This window comes from Lontra canadensis, unplaced genomic scaffold, assembly GCF_010015895.1.
Source record: "Lontra canadensis isolate GAN:19392208 unplaced genomic scaffold, GSC_riverotter_1.0 scaffold66, whole genome shotgun sequence".
In the NCBI taxonomy this organism is placed as follows: Eukaryota; Metazoa; Chordata; class Mammalia; order Carnivora; family Mustelidae; genus Lontra; species Lontra canadensis.
The window spans coordinates 11133476-11151683 of record NW_022631060.1 but is presented as its reverse complement, the minus strand read 5'-3'; the positions used below and the strand labels follow the sequence as shown (position 1 = coordinate 11151683).

Sequence of the window (18208 nt, the reverse complement as noted above, 5' to 3'; positions counted from 1 at the left end):
CCCTTGACTCAGTGCCCTGTCTGCCCCCCGCAGCCCCTGACCCAGTGTTCTGTGTGCCCCCACAGTCCCTTGACTCAGTGCCCTGTCTGCCCCCTGCAGCCCCCTGACCCAGTGCCCTGTGTGCCCCCTGTGTGCCCCCTGACCCAGTGTCCTGTGTGCCTCCCGTCTGCCCCCTGGCCCAGTGCCCTGTCTGCCCCCTGCAGCCCCCTGACCCAGTGCCTTGTGTGCCCCCTGTGTGCCCCCTGACCCAGTGCCCTGTGTGCCCCCTGACCCACTGCCCTGTGTGCCCCCTGACCCAGTGCCCTGTGTGCCCCCACAGCCCCTTGATCCAGTTCAACTTGCTTCACTCCAAGTTCCACCTGTGCAGCGTCCCCACCAGGGCGCTGCTCTTGTCCACCTACATCAAGTTTGTGAACCTCTTCCCGGAGGTGAAGGCCACCATTCAGGACGTGCTGCGCAGTGACAGCCAGCTGAGGAACGCGGACGTGGAGCTGCAGCAGCGGGCGGTGGAGTATCTGAGGCTCAGCACGGTCGCCAGCACTGACATCCTGGTAGGCCCTGGCTGCCCTGTGCCCCTGCTGCGCTGTCACGGATCTCGGGCTTAGAAGCCACGGGGCTCGTAGCCGTGGCAACCGGGGCTTCTTTCTCCAGGCCACCGTCCTGGAGGAGATGCCGCCGTTTCCGGAGCGCGAGTCTTCCATCCTGGCCAAGCTCAAGAAGAAGAAGGGCCCAAACACAGTGACGGACCTGGAGGAGGCCAAGCGGGAGAGGAACGCAGATGTCAACGGGGCCCCTGAGCCTGCCCCAGCCAGCGCCATGGTGGGTGCCCTCCTGCTGGGCGGCCTGGTCCCTGAGAGTCAGGGCGGGCAGAGCACGGGCCTGCTCGAGAACTCTGTGTTGAGTGTTACAGCGTGTGCCGAGAGTGAGGCAGTGCGACCACGCTTAGGTCTTCACCTCTCTTTCGCTCGTGACCTCCAGAAGCTCTTTTCACCCAGACACTGTGCCCCGTCTTCTAGAACATCTTTTAGATTGCTGTCTTCAGTCCAGAGTCCACCCCCAGTTCCTCTCTGTCCCGTCTTTGGCTCAGACGACACGGTCACTTACCTTTGCGGGACTGCCCTGTGTAGGAGGCCTGTTCAGCTCTTCCTTGTTGGTTTAGAGCAGACCGGACCCACCTCATGCTGTTCCTAGAGGTTTTCAGCAGTGGCTTGGGTCAGAATCAATTTCTTTTTTCTGTGTGACATGGTGAGCATATTCACGTGTGAATGAAAACACATCTCTTGGTGTTTGTCGGTGGGAGACGTAGTTCCGAGAGCTGTATCTGTTTCTTGTCCTTTCCTGACCGGAGCAGGAGTGTCTGTGAGAGCGTGCACACCAGCCCTGCCACGTAGCTGCCACCTGGGTGCTGGGACTGGCTCCCCAGGACTGGGGGCTCTCTGCTCGGCCATTACAGAGGGGATCCTGGAGAGCTTTGTTTCCTGTCTGGGATCTTGGCCCCGTGACGTGAGTGATTCTACTAGCGGTATCAGGTGGCTTTTGTGAGGAGGAGTGTCAGAGAGAATGTGTGCCCCCGTGTAGGTAGACCAGGGCCTTTGCTTGTCAGGAGCGTGCTTACGTCTGAGCCCTGGTTCTGCTTGGTGGGGTCTGCTTGTGTGGCCCGCTCGACCATGTGTCTGGCCTCGAGCCGAGACTGCCCAGCCTGCCATGAGCTCTGTATTCAGTCCTCCTTCTCCCCTGACTCGAGGTCCCTGCTGCAACAGGGGTCCCCTGAGCCCTGACGCTCTCTCTCGGGAGGTGCCTTCTTTAGTCTGAACTTGCTGGCGTGTTTGCTTGTGACACCTGTGGTTTCTGGCAGCTGAATGTCGCGCACTGGTTTCTCAGGGAATGTTAGATCCACGCTCTTTCTCCAGGTGGTCGTCATCCCTTTGTCCCTGAGGAATTCAACAGGGTGGCTTTTCCAAACTCTTTGCCTCTGCGCCTGTCCCCTGGGCACAGAGTGGACCCGAGTCTTGAAGGCCTTGACTGGCTCCCCCTACCCAAGTACGCAGATGCTTGTTTGTGAGGAGGTCCCGACAGTCACCGTAGTGCCAGGGTGCTGGCGGTCGCTGGCGTTGGGGAGCGGCCTGACTCTGGAGGCCGTGGGCCTGCGGCTCGTGCGTGGACTGTGTTCATGCCCCACCAGATGGAGTCTTCCCACGGTGCTGGGTGGGGGCTCCCCTGCCAGCGGTGTCATCTAGAGCCGGACACACATGATGCAGCATGGGCCATCTCCCAGGAGCAGCAGGGCTGGCCTCTCTGTGCCTCGGGGAGCAGCCCACACCCTCTTCTCCAGCAGCCCCAGCGCCAGCCGATCGCGTAGACTTTAATGTCTGTTCTTACCGTTGTCAGTGGTGTCTCCTTATTTGGTTCTTGACTTTTCTGGAAGGGCGTGTTTGTACCAGGTTGTGGGCCACACCTGGTTTGCCCCGCTGTGTCCAGGCTGTGGCACTTGGGAATCTGTTGGCTCCCTTTCTGACTCTGGATGTTAGCGGTGAGTCCCACTTGGAGAAGGCAGGTGGGATAAGATTTAACAGGTTGTTGTTACGGTACGTTCTCAGGGATGGGGAGCGGTAGCCTCTCTTCCAGGTTCGCTCGGCAAGCGTTTTACATTCCGGCTGTGAGCTTTCTGCTTGACTGTGAGTGGTGCCCGGCAAGTGCTTGGTGAGTAGATGTTTGTGGTTGTGAGCTGAGAACTGGCAGTGTTGTGGATGGCATCTCGATCACAGGAGCGGTGGTCTGTTCTCAGTGCTCAGGTGGCTGGGGATCTGGTTAGAGAACCCTCCAAAGGGGACAGGAGAAGCAGGACAGAAAAGGGGGAAAGGTCCCTCTGGGCCGAAAGTCTCCTCTAGTCTTCCTTCCCACCTCGGAGGGAGGCCCTGCCTCAGAACGGCGTTGAGATGTCTGGATTTTACATGGAGAACGGTGTACTTCCCTGTGGTGTGGTGCTGGGCAGGCTGACTAACTCGGGGCCACAGACGAGGCTGGAAGCATGTTGTCTCTGCCACAGGCTGCTCTCCGTGCATCCACCGTCTGTGGGCCTGGGACTTTGGCCCCGGGGTCTCCCAGTTGCTTATCTGTGCACGGTGAGCACACGTGGCGAGCGTCTCTTGGTGGCACCAGGGCCATCACTGGTGGATGTTTGGAGACTGCCTGGTGTTCCCGGGGCTTTCCGGCTCAGCGGAGCTTGGAGCCGACATGCAGTCTGTAGGCGTGCGGGGCTCCTCCTGCGGTTCTGATTCTGCTCTTGCTGCCCTCAAGGTGAGGAGAGGCGGCTTGTGCCGATGGGCGCCAGGGAGGCTCCCCGGGGACCGTCTCCCTGAGTCCTGGAAGGAGGAGGTGGCCGAGGAGAGGCAGTGGGTCTCAGCACACCGGCCTTTGAGCAGACCTGCCCCAGGGATCTGGGGCAGGAGTGGTTGTCCAGGGAGGTCCTCCCAACAGAACAGCCTTGCTTTCGTCTGTTGTCATTTTGGGGGGCATATTTGACTTAACTGGACAAAATACTTCTTTTTTCTTTTCAAAGTGTTAAAAAAAAATTTTTTTTTAAAGATTTTATTTATTTATTTGACTGACAGATCACAAGTAGGCAGAGAGGCAGGCAGAGAGAGAGGGGGAAGCAGGCTCCCCGCCGAGCAGAGAGCCCGATGCGGGGCTCGATCCCAGGACCCTGAGATCACGACCTGAGCCGAAGGCAGAGGCTTAACCCACTGAGCCACCCAGGCGCCTCAAAAATGTTCAAAATTTTTTTTGAGAGACAGTGTGCCTTCGCATGTTTGCTGGGGTTGGGGAGGGGCAGAGGGAGAGAGGGAGTCTCAGTCAGGCTTCTTGCTCAGCCCAGAGCCCGACGTGGGGCTTGGTCTCGCAGCCCTGAGCCAAGATGAAGAGTCAGACACAACCGACTGAGCCACCCAGGCACCCCCCGGACAAAAGATTTTCTTTAAGAAACATTTGGGGCTCCCAGGTGGCTCAGTCGGTTAAGTGTCTGCCTTCGGCTCAGGTTATGATCTCGGGGTCCTCGGATCGAGCCCCGTGTCGGGCTCTCTGCTCAGCGGGGAGCCTGCTTCTGCCTCTCCCTCCCACCGTGTGGTCCCACCCACCTCGTGCAAATAAATAAGTAAAATCTTAAAAATCTTAAAAAAAACAACAACATTTGAATCAGGGCATCTGGGGAGTTCAGTTGGTGAAACATCTGACTCTTGGTTTTGGCTTGGGTCATGATCTCAGGGTCCTGGGATTGAGCTCCATGTCAGGCTCCGTCCTTGCCATGGAGTCTTCTTGGGACTCTCTATCCCTGTTCCTCTCTCTCTTTCAAATAAATAAAGAAATCTTAAAACGAACAAACATTTGAACCATTACTCAGGAACCAGTGGTAAAGATCTTGCAGTAGGTGGCGGGGGGAAATAATCCCCATTTAGGCTGTAGGTCTGTCGGCTGTGGTAGTCCCCTTTGGTGCTCCTCGGAGGGTCAGTGCCGTGAAGAGCTGTGCTCCCAGGAGCACTGTCACAGGCGCAGGGCGGGCCAGGAGCCACCTGGAGAGGTCACTTCCACACCCTTTCTGATGGGGCAGAAGTTTCTGGTATTCCTTCTCGTGACAGCTCCTCTGTGGTCCCCATCCCTTCTCTGCGGGCCCATGTGACTGATGCCGCTCCTCTCCCGGGCCTTCCCCTTCCTGAGGAGCCCAGCCCGTCCGGTGCGCCAGGAGCAGCCGCAGCCTCAAGGAAGGAGGGGCGTCCCACGGAGCAGGCTTCTCAGCCCCGTCAGACCACACCCTCTGTGCAGAACACACATTTTGGGATGCCTCCTTTAGCTTGGAATGGGATTGCTACCTGATACCACCTAGTGACACGAGATCCTTTAGAAGTTCAGTGTGACATTGTCACTTAGCATGGAAGGGAAGGGGCAGTTATCTGCAGAAATGGAAGCGGACGTTCGTGCCCCCGGGCCCGGGTGGCCGTGCCGGAAGCAGGCGGCGGTCAGAGGCCTCGCCTGCGGTGTGACCTGCCAGTGCCCGGGTGGGCTCCACGTGCTGGGGCAGGCGCTTGGCCTCCCTCGGCTCACGGTGTAGTGGTGTTCCTGGAGGGGTGGGTGCGTGCTAACGCCCAGCAAACGCGAGCGCGGCAGTGTACGGTGGCGTCAGGACCTAGTCTGGGCATCCCAGACGGACTTGCGCCTTCATGGACGTGCCTTGGGGAACTCAAAAGTCATTCCAGACGCGTCTTCAAGGCCGAGCGGCCCGCCCCAGGGGTGACGAGAGCCTGCTCGCCGCCCAGGGTGCGGGGCCAGGTGTTAGCATTGGCTGGGTGAGTGCTCTGTGGGGCAACTGTCCCCCGTGGGTTTGTGCTTTGTCTTCTGCTAAGGATCAAAAAGCAGCCGTTAAAACAAAGTGTGTCCTGTAGGTTTTTTAATCTGCTTTTTCCTCTGTGACTCAGTAGGACTTACACACGGGTAGACTGAGAGCGTGCACTGGCCGCTTGCGGACCCGGCTCTCAGCTCACTCCCCCTTTGGAAGGGGGACCCTGGCGTGTGAGGCCTCAGTTCTTTCTGGCCTCCTTTGTGGCAAAAGTGTTTTCAGAACTTTTTTTCCCGTTCAGGTAATCTTCATGATAAAAGGTTGCTCTTTTTCCGGTTGTGTGAAATTGTGACTGATGCTCCAGCTGGGGGCTGCGGGCTTGACCCTGGGGTACAGTCCCCACTCCCGTGCTGCACGCTGGCCCTGTGCAGCCTGGCAGGAGCCGTGGGCAGGGGGCGCAGGTGCTTGTGCCTGCTTGGCCTTGGCGTGCCTGAAGGTTTCCCGCTGACCTCTCCTTGCCTGTTTTCCAGTCCACACCTTCTCCATCGGCAGACCTCTTGGGTCTGGGGGCTGCACCCCCTGGCCCCGCAGGCCCCCCACCCTCCTCCGGCGGGCTGCTCGTGGACGTGTTCTCAGATTCACCCTCCGCAGTTGCACCACTGGCTCCCGGCTCCGAAGACAACTTTGCCAGGTAGTTGGTCTCTCGTGTCTTCACGACTGGGACTCTCTCGGCCTCTGGCCCCTGCCCGGGGCCCACAGTCTGCCCTAGCTGCTGGCAGCAGGCCTCGGTCCTCACTGCCCAGAGCGTGCTGGCGGGTTTGCTCTGGAACTGGCCCCGCACTCATGGAGCGTCAGTTCTCACTAGAGAGAGGTGGTTAAGTCTCTCAAGAAGAAGAGCAGGTAGAGCCGCACCCTGTTGCCAGCCGTGCCTCTCCTAGCCCCGACGTCCACCCATCGGTGTGCGTGCCTGGCAGGTGCCCAGCCTGCCCTTTGTGTTAACACACGCTCCTTAGCACGCCGTCCTGCTTTCTCCCTGTCTGTCCGTGGCGCTGCCGCCCTCCCCATCTTCCCTGCTCCCCGTGTTGCCTCATCAGGACATCCCGCCCCCACTGTGCATGGAGCCCTGCTTGCCGTGAACCCTCCACGTGGCGCTTTGTCCCCGTCTCCAGGACATGGACATCACAGTGCCCTTCCCAGCGTGTTTTCTTTCCTGCTTTCTTTGCTGTATGGTTCCATACCTTTGTTCTGTGTGCTCTCTGTCCCTTGTGTCTCTGTCGGTCTTCAGTTGGCCAGGAGGTGTGGGAGGGCCTGGCCTGGGGGTGGGGTGGCCCGGCCAGATGGAGTGTCTTCACAGAGCGGCCCCTGTCCTTGGGTGTCCTGATGACAGCAGCAGGATTTGTATGGTTTTGTGGTTTTCCTGTCTCTCGGTGTTTGTGCTGTGTGTGAATTCTTGCTTCTTGCTGCTTGTTGAAGGTGGTGAGGAGAGGTGGGTTTGGACGGGTGTGAATGATCGTCTGTGGCTTCTGGAAGTGTAGGGCTGGAAGATTGAAATGCACCGCACACCGCACGCTGCGAGGCCTGGGGACAGAGCCGGGCTCTACACTGGACGTCCTGTTCTGGGCAGTGGTCTGGGGCAGGGGCATCCCCCGACATTCTTGGCCCTTGTGTGTGCAGGTGCACATGGTGCCCGGGCCACAGGCCTCCTCACAGGGGTTGGGGTTGGGATGCGTGGTACTGCCTGGTGGCAGTTAGCCCACTCCCCAGCATGGCATCTGCAGTTGGAGATCCTGGCCGCTGGGGCCTTGTGGCCACGCCGGTGGTCAGCCCTAGAGCCGCGGCCAGCGCCCTGTGTTCAGCTCTGGCCCGAGAGCGCATGCAGGCTGCACCGTGTGCGCGTTGGAACGTGGGTCGGCGTGTTTGTGGAGGACAGAGCCGCATCCTGTCCTGTCCTGTGTGGTCACATCCCAGGTCTCCAGTGGGCACCTTTTACTGGTGTTTCTTCTGTAATACTTTCCTACCTTAACTTTACTCTGAGTCCCATAGAGGTTTTTCTGGCCTTTTTGTTAGACTCTTTTTCAAAGCAGATCCATTGGGTGGCTCTGAGGGACTCACACTCTGTCCCTTCCGCCTAGGTTTGTCTGTAAAAACAATGGTGTGCTGTTTGAAAACCAGCTGCTTCAGATCGGGCTGAAGTCTGAGTTCCGGCAGAATTTGGGTATGTGCTTTAATTACTCAGCGAAAACCTTCACTTAGGAGCTGTGGGCAGAAAATATTCACAAGTCACGCAGCCGGTAAGGGCTTAGTTTCCAGAATACACAAAGAAGTTGTAAACACAGCAACAGAAAAACAACCCGACTCAAAGATGAGCAGAGGACTAGAGCCGACACCCCTCCGGGAAGAGCCTGCCGACAAGCGGGGACGCGCACATCAGAGCTCCGGCGATGACCCTGTTCCCGCCGTCAGGACGGCTGCCGACCGCAGACAGCAGGAGCCCCGCGTCTGGGAGGACGTGCAGGCTGGACCCCGCACCCCGCACAGTCGGCGGGAACGGAAGCCGGGCGGCCGCTGTGGGAAACGGCGTGGCGGTTCCTCCAGAAATTGAGAATGGAATGACCGTGTGACCGGGCAATTCCTCTTCTAGTTATGTACCCGGAGAATCGAAAGCAGGGACGCGCGTGGACGCTGCACACCCGTGTTCACAGCCGCTGACACACGGGAGCAGCCCCCGCGTCCATCGACGGGTACGCGGATGGATACACGTGGTCTCTCCACACACCAGCCTGTCACACCGGCCACAGCTGATGGAACTGGGGGACGGGATGCGGAGTGAATATGACACAGGGACAAATACTGCAGGATCCCCCCAGATGGGGTCCCTAGAGTCTCCAGATTCGCAGGGACAGAGAGTGGACGGTGGGCGCCAGGGGAGGGATGGGGGTCAGAATCTTAGGGGGAGAGAGCAGATGGTGGGCACTGGTCCTAGGGGAGGGACGGGCTCAGTGTCTCGGGGGGACAGAGAGTGGATGGTGGGTGCTAGGGCTGGGGGAGGGATGGGGGTTGGTGTCTCTGGGACGGAGAGTGGACAGTGGGCACCAGGCCTGGGAAAATACGGAGGTCGGGGTCTCATGGGGACAGAGTCTCCATTTAGGTAGATGGAAAGTTCTGGAGACCCTTGGTAAGGACGGCTACACTACATTACGAATGTACTTAGTGCCCTGGGCTGTGAGCCTAGAGATGGTGGAGATGATACATTTTAGGTGTGTGTTGGCATGACTTCTAGATAGTGCTTTTGAGGCTCTCCCCAGAGCGCACTGTTGGGGTGCTGCTGGGGGCACTGGTGGACAGACGATAGCCTGCCTCCCTCTTGGGTGCCACCTCTGAGCTGTTTGAGGGCTGAGTTTTCTGTGTAGGAACAAGTGCGCATGGGGACAGAGGAGAGAAGTAGCTCATCTGCCCTCCAGGGATGCATTAGGGATGCTTGGAGGGTCAGCAGAAGCCTCCTCCCAGGGACTCTGTACTGAGAGAGGGCAGTGAGGCACCCCCTCAGGGCCGGGGCTTCCGCCTGCGTTCTGGGGTGGGCGGGCTGTGCTGCCATTCCTCCTCGTGAAAGGATTTGAAATGCACTTTCCATTCCGAGCAGAGGGAATAAAAATGTTCAGAGAGATAAAGATTTTGTGATGACATCAGGGTGTCCTTGCCTCCAGCGTCCAGCTCCTGAGCCGCTGTGGTGCTGGCCGGGACATCGCTGTGGAGGAGGCCGGTCTGGCCAGGTCTCCTGGGAGGTGGCCGCCAGGGCCCGGGTCCCGCGTCCCCCGTCTCAGGCAGGGTGTTGTCCGCAGAAAGGCCGCGCCTCGGGTGGACAGCTGGAGCCCCCCAGCAGGGGGTGCTGTGACCCCATGTCTGCCTGTGCCCCGAGTCCCCGTCCCGCCCTCCCCTGGGGCTCCGCCCGAACACGGGGCCTCTTGGGTTTTCACTGTTAAGGTGCAGGGTGTGTATGAGACACATGGTGTTTTCTCTTCTAGGCCGCATGTTTATATTTTACGGAAATAAGACGTCCACGCAGTTCTTAAGTTTCACTCCAACGCTGATCTCTTCCGACGACCTCCAGACGAATATCCTTGGTCTCGTGTCTTCTGTGCCCCCAGCAGACAGGCACTTGGGGCTTAGAGGAGGGTTTTAGGGAATTTGTTTTTTTAAAATTTATCTGACAGAGAGACAGCAAGAGAGCGCACGAACGGAAGCAGGGGGAGTGGGAGAGGGAGAAGCAGGCTCCCCGCGGAGCAGAGAGCCTGATGCGGGGCTCCGTCCCAGGAGCCTGGGTCGTGACTGAGCCACGCAGGTGCCCCAGGGGACTTTGTTCGTTTGTATCAGAGGAGCTGGATGCCCCGGCTGCCATGGCGGCCTGGAGCCGCTGTCTCGCCTTGAGAGGGAGCTCCTGGTGGGGGTGGGGGGGTCGGAGGAGTTTGGGGGGACCGGCGCGCAGGCCTCCAACGCCAAGCCCTCAGGTTCCTTGGAGTCACTTGTTTTTCCTTGTTCTGTCCTCCTGTCACGTGATGTCAAGCCCCTCTGAGCTCTGGTCTCCCCTGGGAGCCCCCTGAGCGAGCAGCTGCTGAGAACACACGCGCTCGGGCCGCGCGGTGCTTGTCTCCGGCTTGTCTTGTGCCGAGACGTGCCCACACTGGAGCCTTGTCCCCAGTAAGTGCCAGGAACGTGGTTGGAACGTGCCAGCCAATGCCGGCTCTGCTATCCAGATCACTGGCTGAGCAAACCCAGTGAGGCTTGGGAGCGCCCACCGCGCGCCCGACGAGGGTGTTGCCTCTCCTAAAGGAGGCGTGGGAAGCAGCAACCTGCTTGCCGCAGGCCAGGCCCGCGTTGGTTGTCAGGTGACGCTTGAACACGGATTGTTAAAGCAAGTGTTTCTCATCGATCATTAGAGATGACGTGTATGTAGGATCAGCTGTACCAGAGGTTTCTTCCAGGGTCAGGAGCATGAGCTCTCGCGCAGACCGCGTTCTAGAAGGTTCCGGGGCTCGCTCCGCTTGGGCACAGCTGCCCGGTGTTCACACGGCCTCCTTGACGCATGCACATCTGAGCTTACAGACCAAGCCCGTGGGCCCCACTGTGGACGGCGGCGCACAGGTGCAGCAGGTCGTGAACATAGAGTGTGTGTCTGACTTCACGGAGGCCCCGGTCCTCAACATCCAGTTCAGGTGAGCCGCTCCTGGGGCTGTGGGCCGGGCCGCAAGCCTGCTCTGCTCTGGAGCTTGGGGCTCTGGGGTCGTGCCTGCACACGGCCGTGTCCCTGGGAGTCCTCTGTCCTCGCTGAGCCCCTGCGTCCTTCCTTTGGAGGCCTTTGCGAGGGCTGAGGGGGTGGCCTAAGTGAGTCGCGGCCCCCGCCGTGCATGTTGCAGTGTTAGGTGCACAGTGTCTGGGAAATGAGGGAGAGGCGGTACGTGCAGGGTCCCAGGAGGCCACTGCGAGCCAGCGCTGTGTTGCTCAGGTCCCATGCTCTCCAGCCGAGCGAAAGGAATGGGGTGGGGGGTGCTGCGCTGTGGGGCTGGGACCAGCTGGGTCCTGTGTGCCCCTGCGTGGCCATTGCTCTGTGGGTCTGTTGTGGGGTTGGCACCCCCGGCCCCCCATATGGGGAGTGCACTGTTGCCTGGTGTCCCCCGGGTATATGTGCCGCTTGGCCACTATATTTTTTAAGACTTAACTTATTTTAGAGAGAGGAGGAGAGCAGGGGGAGGAGCAGAGAGAGAGATACTCTCAAGCAGACTCCCCATTGAGTGCAGACCCCACACGGGGGCTCCATCCCGGGACCCATGATCGTGAGATCATGACCTGAGCGAAATCAAGAGTCAGATGTGTAGCCCACTGAGCCAGCCAGGTGCCCTGCGTTTTGATTATGTTTTTTTAAATGTTTTCTGTTGCTCCTTGGTTCCTGGCATCCTTTCCAGTGAGCAGGAGAGTCTGAGAGCAGCCGACTGCCGTGGGCGTTCGTGAGGTTGAAGCTTGGGAAGCGCGTCTTCAAACATTGAAAACACAGAATTGAAGACTGTGTATCGTATAGAATTTAGGGAAATTTTTGTTTTATTCTGTGGGCAAATCCTTTTCTTCGTCTCTTCTCGTGGAAAAAAGAAAAATCCCATACAATTTAAACGAACTTGGAGTTGTAGAAAATGGGCTGTGGGGAAAAGTGAGTTGTAGAAGCCCAAGGTTGGGCCATCCCCGACCTAGTCTGACAGGCCTGGCCGCGCACACAGAGGCAGGTGCAGTGCTCGGTTCGTCGATCGTCGTCCGTCAGTGACACTGCACACGGAGATGGACTGGGCCTCTCTGTGGCTTCGTGCCACCCTTCCAGAACACTCTGTTCCCCACCCGCAGCAGCAGGTGTTCCTGTGCCCGTTGATGTGCAGACCAGTTCGGGTGTGTAGTCGAGGTTCAGAATTTTTGGCTGCTCACGTGCTCTGCTCACTGTGTCTCTGTGTTGCTCGTAGGTATGGGGGAACCTTTCAGAATGTGTCTGTTAAGCTGCCTATCACACTCAACAAATTTTTCCAGCCCACAGAAATGGCTTCTCAAGATTTCTTCCAGCGCTGGAAGCAGCTGAGCAGGTGAGCGAGGGGCACCAGGGAGGGGCGGGCCCGGGTCCTCCCGAGCTGCCGCTTGGCGTGGTGACCCTTGATTTTACCTCACAGTCCTCAACAGGAAGTGCAGAACATTTTCAAAGCAAAGCACCCAATGGACACAGAAATCACCAAAGCCAAGGTAGGGCCTGTTGATGGGCATTGCCAGGGTCGGGACGCTCACTGGGGCTCCGGAGGGCGGCCGGTTGTGTTGCTGTTCCTCTGTGGCCGCGGTCGCGCTGCCCTATGCTCCTGTCTCTCTGTGGCACAGATTATCGGGTTTGGTTCTGCGCTTCTGGAAGACGTTGATCCCAATCCTGCGAATTTCGTGGGGGCCGGCATCATACACACCAGAACCACCCAGATCGGGTGCCTTCTGCGTTTGGAGCCAAATCTGCAAGCCCAGGTCCGACTTGCTGAGCTGTGTTCTGGCTGTGCTGTGGGGCCCGAGCGCAGTCCTCTGACGGCTTCTGATCCGTGTGTCCCCCTGGGTGGCCCCTGCTATCCTGCTGGTACAGAGAACCTCTCCATCACTCCAGAAAGTTCCCCAGGGTCCACTCTCCCTCTACCTGTCTCAACCTCCTGTAGAGACCACTGCCATGAGCCCGTGCTCCAGCCCTCACCCCGGTGGCCCTTCGTGTGCCCCATTAGCGGACCGAGCCCCACGGAGCTGCCTGGGGCCGTGTGCAGTGGAGCCGTGGTGCGGCCGTCCGTCTTCCCTTCACTTGGGAAGCGATTGGGATGGGAGTGCGGACCCCGGGGCTCCCAGTGTCTCCGCACGCAGGCTGCGGTCGGTTGCTGTCAAACTGCCCGCGTCTTGGTTGTGTGAGAGTGTGTTTGCTACGTCCCCGCGAAGCGCTGGCTGCCTGCAGGGGCGCGCTGAGCTGCGGGGCTCGGGGGCGTGGGCTGCGGGCGCAGGAGCCCGTGAGCAGCCGCTGAGCTGCGGGTCCCATTGCAGATGTACCGGCTGACGCTGCGCACGAGTAAGGAGGCTGCCTCGCGGAGGCTGTGCGCGCTGCTGTCCGAGCAGTTTTGATCGACGAGGACGGAGGACCAGGCTCCTGCGTGTCGCGCTTTCCTTCATCTCTGCCCTTTGTCTTCGTTGCCGTGCCGCGAATAAACGGGCCTGTCCCCAGGCGCCTCCCAGCCTCGTTTCTCCAAACCAGATCCCTTTCGGGTCAGGACGGCGGTACCGTGTGTGTTTCAGAGCGAGAGGCCAAGCCTGCACTGCAGCTGGGTCAGAAGGGGGCGTGGGCCCCGCGCTCCGTGTTCACAGCGGTCAGGACACTTCTGAGCGGCCTCTCCCAGTAAAGGGAGGTGACAAGTCTAAATGAAAACGCACGTTTTTTTGAAACGGTGCCAAAACGCTTCTGCCCTATTGGTCCCAGTTCATCTCCGATTCTCAGAGAGACGCAGCAGCAGCTTGTCCGTCCTGGGGTGGGGTCTGATCTGGGCCATTTGGCTGCTGTGCTGGGTGGCGCCAGGGGCAGGAGGTATGTGACAAGGCCCACGGGCAGGTGTGGGTGGCCCGGCTGCTGTCTGCAGGGCCCTGGCTGTGGGAGAACGGTGCACGTGGGCTTGCTGCAGCGGCCACGGGGGGCCTTGTGGGCAGGGTTTGAAACCCAGAAGCTGGAAACAGTTGGGTGTTTTTCCGGACGACCCACAAGACCGTGTGTGCTGACTGGGTGGAGGTCTGTATCCCTTTCCCCGCACGGTGGTATTCATGGGGCACCCACAGCGCGCGGTGTCTGAGCATTTGAGGCCCTGAGTTTATGGCCCGGCGGTGGGCGGGCCGCTGTTGGCTTGGAGGCTGGGTAGCTGGTCTCGCTCGGCTCTGGGCTCGAGGATGTGCACCGTGACCACGGTCCCCTTGGACTAGTTCCTGGTTTTGATCAGAGGGTCAAGTGTGGGTGGCAAAGCAGGTTCTGGAGGGTGAGTTGGTCTCTTCCCTGGGGCACGTGGGCCCTTGTGTGGGTGGAGGAGGGGCTCGGTGTGTGGTCAGCGCAGAGCCATGCCGAGGGGGAGCTGGAACCCAGCTTTTGCTCTGCTGGCCGGCCCAGGCTGTTCTCGGCCTCGGCTCTCACAGGCTGCGGGTGCTGTGAGCCGCCTGCCCGGGCGCCCGCCTGCAGCCTGAGGGGGCCAGGCAGGGAGCAAAGCTGAGCCAGGGCCTGTGTTCTGGGATGGCCATGCCGCATCGGTGGTGGGGGTGGCAGGCCGGATTGTCCTGAACAGGCATGTCTGTTCTCAGCACCTATGGGCCCAGGCAGAGCCAGGCTCCGTTCGGGCTCTCTGGCTGAGCAGCAGGGCTCGGGCTCCTGAGAGGCATGCCCGGGGCCTTGGGGGGTGGTGGCAAGGGGCACAGGCAGCCCTTGGCGTTGGTCTCGGGGAGGTGGCCGGAGGGCATCGCAGTCTGGTGCTGGTGCCACTGCAGAGGCCCGCACTCAGGGTCCTGTGCCTGTCACTCCGGGGGTGTGGGTTTGGGGGCTCACAAATGCCGCACGTGTGTGGGAGACGACACAGAGCGTTGGGGCCGGCACCTGCGCGTTGAGCAATGCTGTTTATTCTTGTCTGTGGCGGCGGGGCTGTCGTGCGTAGTACACGTGATGCCCTCCCCAGGCAGAGCCTGCTTGCGGGGCAGGTGCTGATGCCGGACGGCCTTGTCCTCCCTCCCTTCCCTTCCCCGGCTGTGGCGTCCTCTCCTCGCTGCCATCTTTGCTGCCGCTCTCTGCCTCTTTCCACCCGTCCCTGCTCAGGTGTCCTGCACTCATGGGACCTGTAGCCCCTTTTCTCAGGCCTACCTCTAGAGTGGCCTTTCTCACTGCCCCCACCCAGGTACCCGCTGCTCTGGCTGTTTCTGGGCACCCCTTCTGGAAGGGATGAGTGGCCTTCTTCAAAGTCTGGGAGGCTGTGTGGACAATCTGCGGGGATGCCCAGGAGGCCGCCAGTGTAGTTCAGCCGGCTGGGCTTGGTCAGGGTCTACAGCCCCTGCCTGGCAGCCCCCTTTCCCTCGGCTGCCCTGGGAAGTCACGTGCCAGGGCTCTTTGAGGCCATGCCTTGTGGAAGGAGAGGGGCTGCCAGGCACCGCAAGCCAGCTTCGGGAGGGGGCGTGGGTGGTGGGAGCGCTGCTTTGCCCTCACACCGGGGGGCCGTGTCCCCTAGCCCCCACAGCGCTGTGGGCTGCACGCACAGCTGCTGAACATCTGCAGGGTGAGCACCAGTTGCTGGCCCTGCGCTGCGGGGTCCAAGCAGGGCAGCACGAACTGCTTCTGGTAGGAGCCGAGGGGTTCGCAGCAGCTGCAGTGGGTCTCCGGCTGATTCGTGGGGATGTCAAAGCTGCAAAGAAGCAGGAGCCAGGAGCCTGGGTCAGGGCCACTGCCCCAGGAGTGAGTGCTCCTGGACCTCCCGGACCACTCCAGAGAGAAGGGTGGGTCCCAAGTTCCCAGGAGGGGCCTTCGGGCCTGCCCTACCCCTCCTGGCCCTCGCTGCCCTCCCTGGCTCTGAGGCAGTCAGCGGGGGTCTGCCTTTGCCTTGCGCAGGTGTGATGGAGGGGGGCTGTTGGCTAGGGCGACCTGACTGGTTGGGAGCTTTCTCTTGGATGGGGCAGGCTCTGGCGTGCCCGGTCCAGCCCTGTTTGGAGGCTGCTTGGGACCGGCACTCACCTCGTCGAGGACGCACAGAAGCCCTCACAGCGGGTCACTGTCACGTTGGCAGTGCACCCTCGGTAGGTGACCTCCTGCTGCAGCTCCTTCACGTCGCAGACTCCTGGGGGGCGAGAGAGGTGCGGTCAGACGCCAGGCCGGGGCATGGCTGACACAGACCTGCTGCGGGGCACAGGACCCGGGAAGGGGGATGAATGTGGCTCAGTTGGGTGAGGAGGGCCGACGTTGCAAGCTGCACGACTGCTTACGCGGACGAGCAACCCTTCCTGCGTGCTGGGTTCGCCCCTGGGCTCCGCCCCCTGCACTCGCCTGTCCCAGCCGTGCTAACCTCGGACCTCAGGGCTCTGCATGGGAACAGACGCTCATGGGCTCTCCTTTTGGGTGTTCCTCCTGAGAGCTGGGTACCCTGGGAGTCCCCCCAGGTCAAGAGTTTTCTGGGCTCTGGTGGGCAACCCTCAGGTCCCTCCTTTCGTGGCCCAGCAGCAGCCAGTGGGCGCCGCATCTCTGCTCTGCTGGGGCCAGAGCCTGCCGGAGGGAGGGGGCAGGGTCTGCACATCCGTGGAGGGACGGATGGCGCCCCAGGCGCTCCCTGCAGGGGTCTTTGCTCTTGGAGGGGCAGGGTGTGGACCCCGCCGGAGGCCTCGGTCTGCTTGGCGTGCTGCCGCGGCCGGCTGGCATCGGGGCTGCCCGTGGGGAGAGTAAGTGAAAAAGGGAAGGCGTTCCTGAGCACACTGCGCAGTCGGCCTGCGTGGCTGCTGGAGGAGGGGACAAGAGCGCTGTCTCCACGGGCTCCCGTGGCCCTCAGCTGTCCTCCTCCGACCCCGTCTCCTGCTTTTGCTCCCGTGCCCCTTGTCTGCTCACGGGCAGCCTGCGCACAGTCCGTCTCCCAGGACGACGTTCATCGCTGTGGACAGGCCTGCCTGGGGGACGGCAGGGGACATGTGAGGGGGAACCCACAGTACAGTGCAGCGAGCATCCGGGATGGGGGGGGGGGGGGTCTCTCGGGGGGGGGGGGGGGGGGGGGCGGCAGGAAAACGGTGGAGGCCTCGGCTGCTAGTTCTGCCTGCCACCAGTGGCGTCTGGGGGCACACTTGTAGCTACGGCCCTTCCTTTTTCTCTCTCCGTTTCCTCAGCTGGGGCAATACATGAGACGGGACCCCTGCTGCCCCTGAACTCCTGTGAGCTCCCGAAGGGGCAGCCGTGGAGGGCTTCTGAGGGAGCTGGCTCGCCGGGAGGCCGGGACGATAGCAGGGAATGGGAGGTGGGGCAGGGCATGGGTGGGCCAGGTGACGGACAGGGTGCCTCCCAGGGGAGGCCACGCACCCATTTTGGCCAGACTGCAGTGTCTGAACAGAGGTGTGCAGAGAGGAGTGGGGGGAGAGGAGGAGGCAGCTAACGGGAGGCTGGGAGACTGTCCTGAGGACTGGGGGACACGCAGAAGGGGGAGGCCTGACGCAGTCCCTGCCTGCTGGGGTCTGGCCTTTGCAGATGCCCGAAGGACACGGGGGTGCTTGGAGGGAGGACTGTGACCTCAGGTCTGAGCTTAGCGTGCTGCCTGCCTGCTGGCCTCAGGAGAATGAACGCTTCAAGGGCAAGAAAGCAGGCCCCATGCAGGATGACCAGGGAGCTCCCGTCTGAGCTGCGCACACCAGGCTGGGGGACTAAGGCACAGTGAGGAACGGGCTAGGAGGCAGGAGCACAGCCCAGAAGGGGATCGGGCAGTGTGAGAGGACAGGGAAAGGCAGGGACTCTGCGGGAGGGCATGACCGTGCTCTCCAGACGGATGATGCAGAGCCGGAAGACGCGGGGCACCGAGGTCGTGAGGTGGGTGAGAGTCCTACCCCTTACCTGGAGAGGCGGACGTGGGTGTCACCAGAGAGGAAATGGATGGTGCCCCAGGAGACAAGGACCCTGTGGAATGGAGGGATGAGCTTCCGTGGACAGAGGTCAAGCTGGCGAGGGTCATGGTGGCTGAAACTCCAGTGCTACTAGCTTGTCCAGTGGTGAGGTTAGTGACTGGAGAAGTCAGGATGGCTGTCACCCCCACGGTGGATGAAAAGAGACTAGATGAAGGGATTCGGGTGGTGAGGGATGTAGACTGTGAGGTGGTAGAGTGGGAGGAGAGGGTGTGGGATATGGGGGTGCTGGGTGTGGTCCTGGGCAAAGAAGGAACAATGTTGGTGCTGCCCAGGGGGACAGGAGTCCGATCAAGAGGAGGCGTGGAGGAACGAGAAGAGGGGGAGAAGGCCTGGGTGGGCAGGGAAGATACAGAGGACAGGGTGGGAGTGGAGGCATCTACGGAGGAAACAAAGGAAGAAACGGAGGCTACACTCACTGTGCCCGGGGAGCCTAGGGAGCTGAAAGTGTGACCAGCGGGGCTCGAGCCTGTCGCCAGTGTGGACGGAGACAAGGAGCCCGTAGGTCTGGTCGTGGAGGGGGAAGTAGGGGTCACCCGGTGCGTTGGGGTGTTGAGTCGGTGGGTAGTAGGCGTCACGGAGGACGTGGTGGAGGGGGCAGCGTTCGTGGAGAGGGTAGTTTCGGGGCGCGATGGGGTGGGAAAGGCCGTGGTCGTCCGGAAGGAAGTCCCCGAGGGGGGA

At 60.8% G+C, this 18208-nt stretch overlaps 2 protein-coding genes across 4 annotated transcripts in view; one reads left to right on the top strand and one right to left on the bottom strand.

Moving 5' to 3' along the window:
• Positions 1–13091, top strand: part of AP2A2 (adaptor related protein complex 2 subunit alpha 2) — a 79691-nt gene extending 66600 nt beyond the window's left edge. For 2 of the 3 annotated variants that reach the window (XM_032879812.1, XM_032879811.1), the window contains exons 13-22: positions 320–551; positions 652–819; positions 5857–6017; positions 7459–7541; positions 9349–9438; positions 10413–10536; positions 11824–11940; positions 12025–12094; positions 12224–12358; positions 12911–13091. In XM_032879812.1, coding sequence (XP_032735703.1) covers positions 320–551; positions 652–819; positions 5857–6017; positions 7459–7541; positions 9349–9438; positions 10413–10536; positions 11824–11940; positions 12025–12094; positions 12224–12358; positions 12911–12988 — 1258 coding nt within the window. In that variant the 3' untranslated portion in view covers positions 12989–13091. Of the gene's footprint in view, positions 1–319; positions 552–651; positions 820–5856; positions 6018–7458; positions 7542–9348; positions 9439–10412; positions 10537–11823; positions 11941–12024; positions 12095–12223; positions 12359–12910 lie in introns of those variants that run through there. The other variant, XR_004385218.1, reaches the window with a different exon arrangement.
• A 2016-nt stretch (positions 13092–15107) lies between these two features.
• MUC6 (mucin 6, oligomeric mucus/gel-forming) overlaps positions 15108–18208 on the bottom strand; it is a 13152-nt gene continuing 10051 nt past the window's right edge. Inside the window, exons 28-30 of the mRNA XM_032879098.1 lie at positions 17460–17906; positions 15612–15714; positions 15108–15285 (exon numbers count right to left, since the gene is read on the bottom strand). Coding sequence (XP_032734989.1) covers positions 15108–15285; positions 15612–15714; positions 17460–17906 — 728 coding nt within the window. The remainder of the gene's footprint in view (positions 15286–15611; positions 15715–17459; positions 17907–18208) is intronic.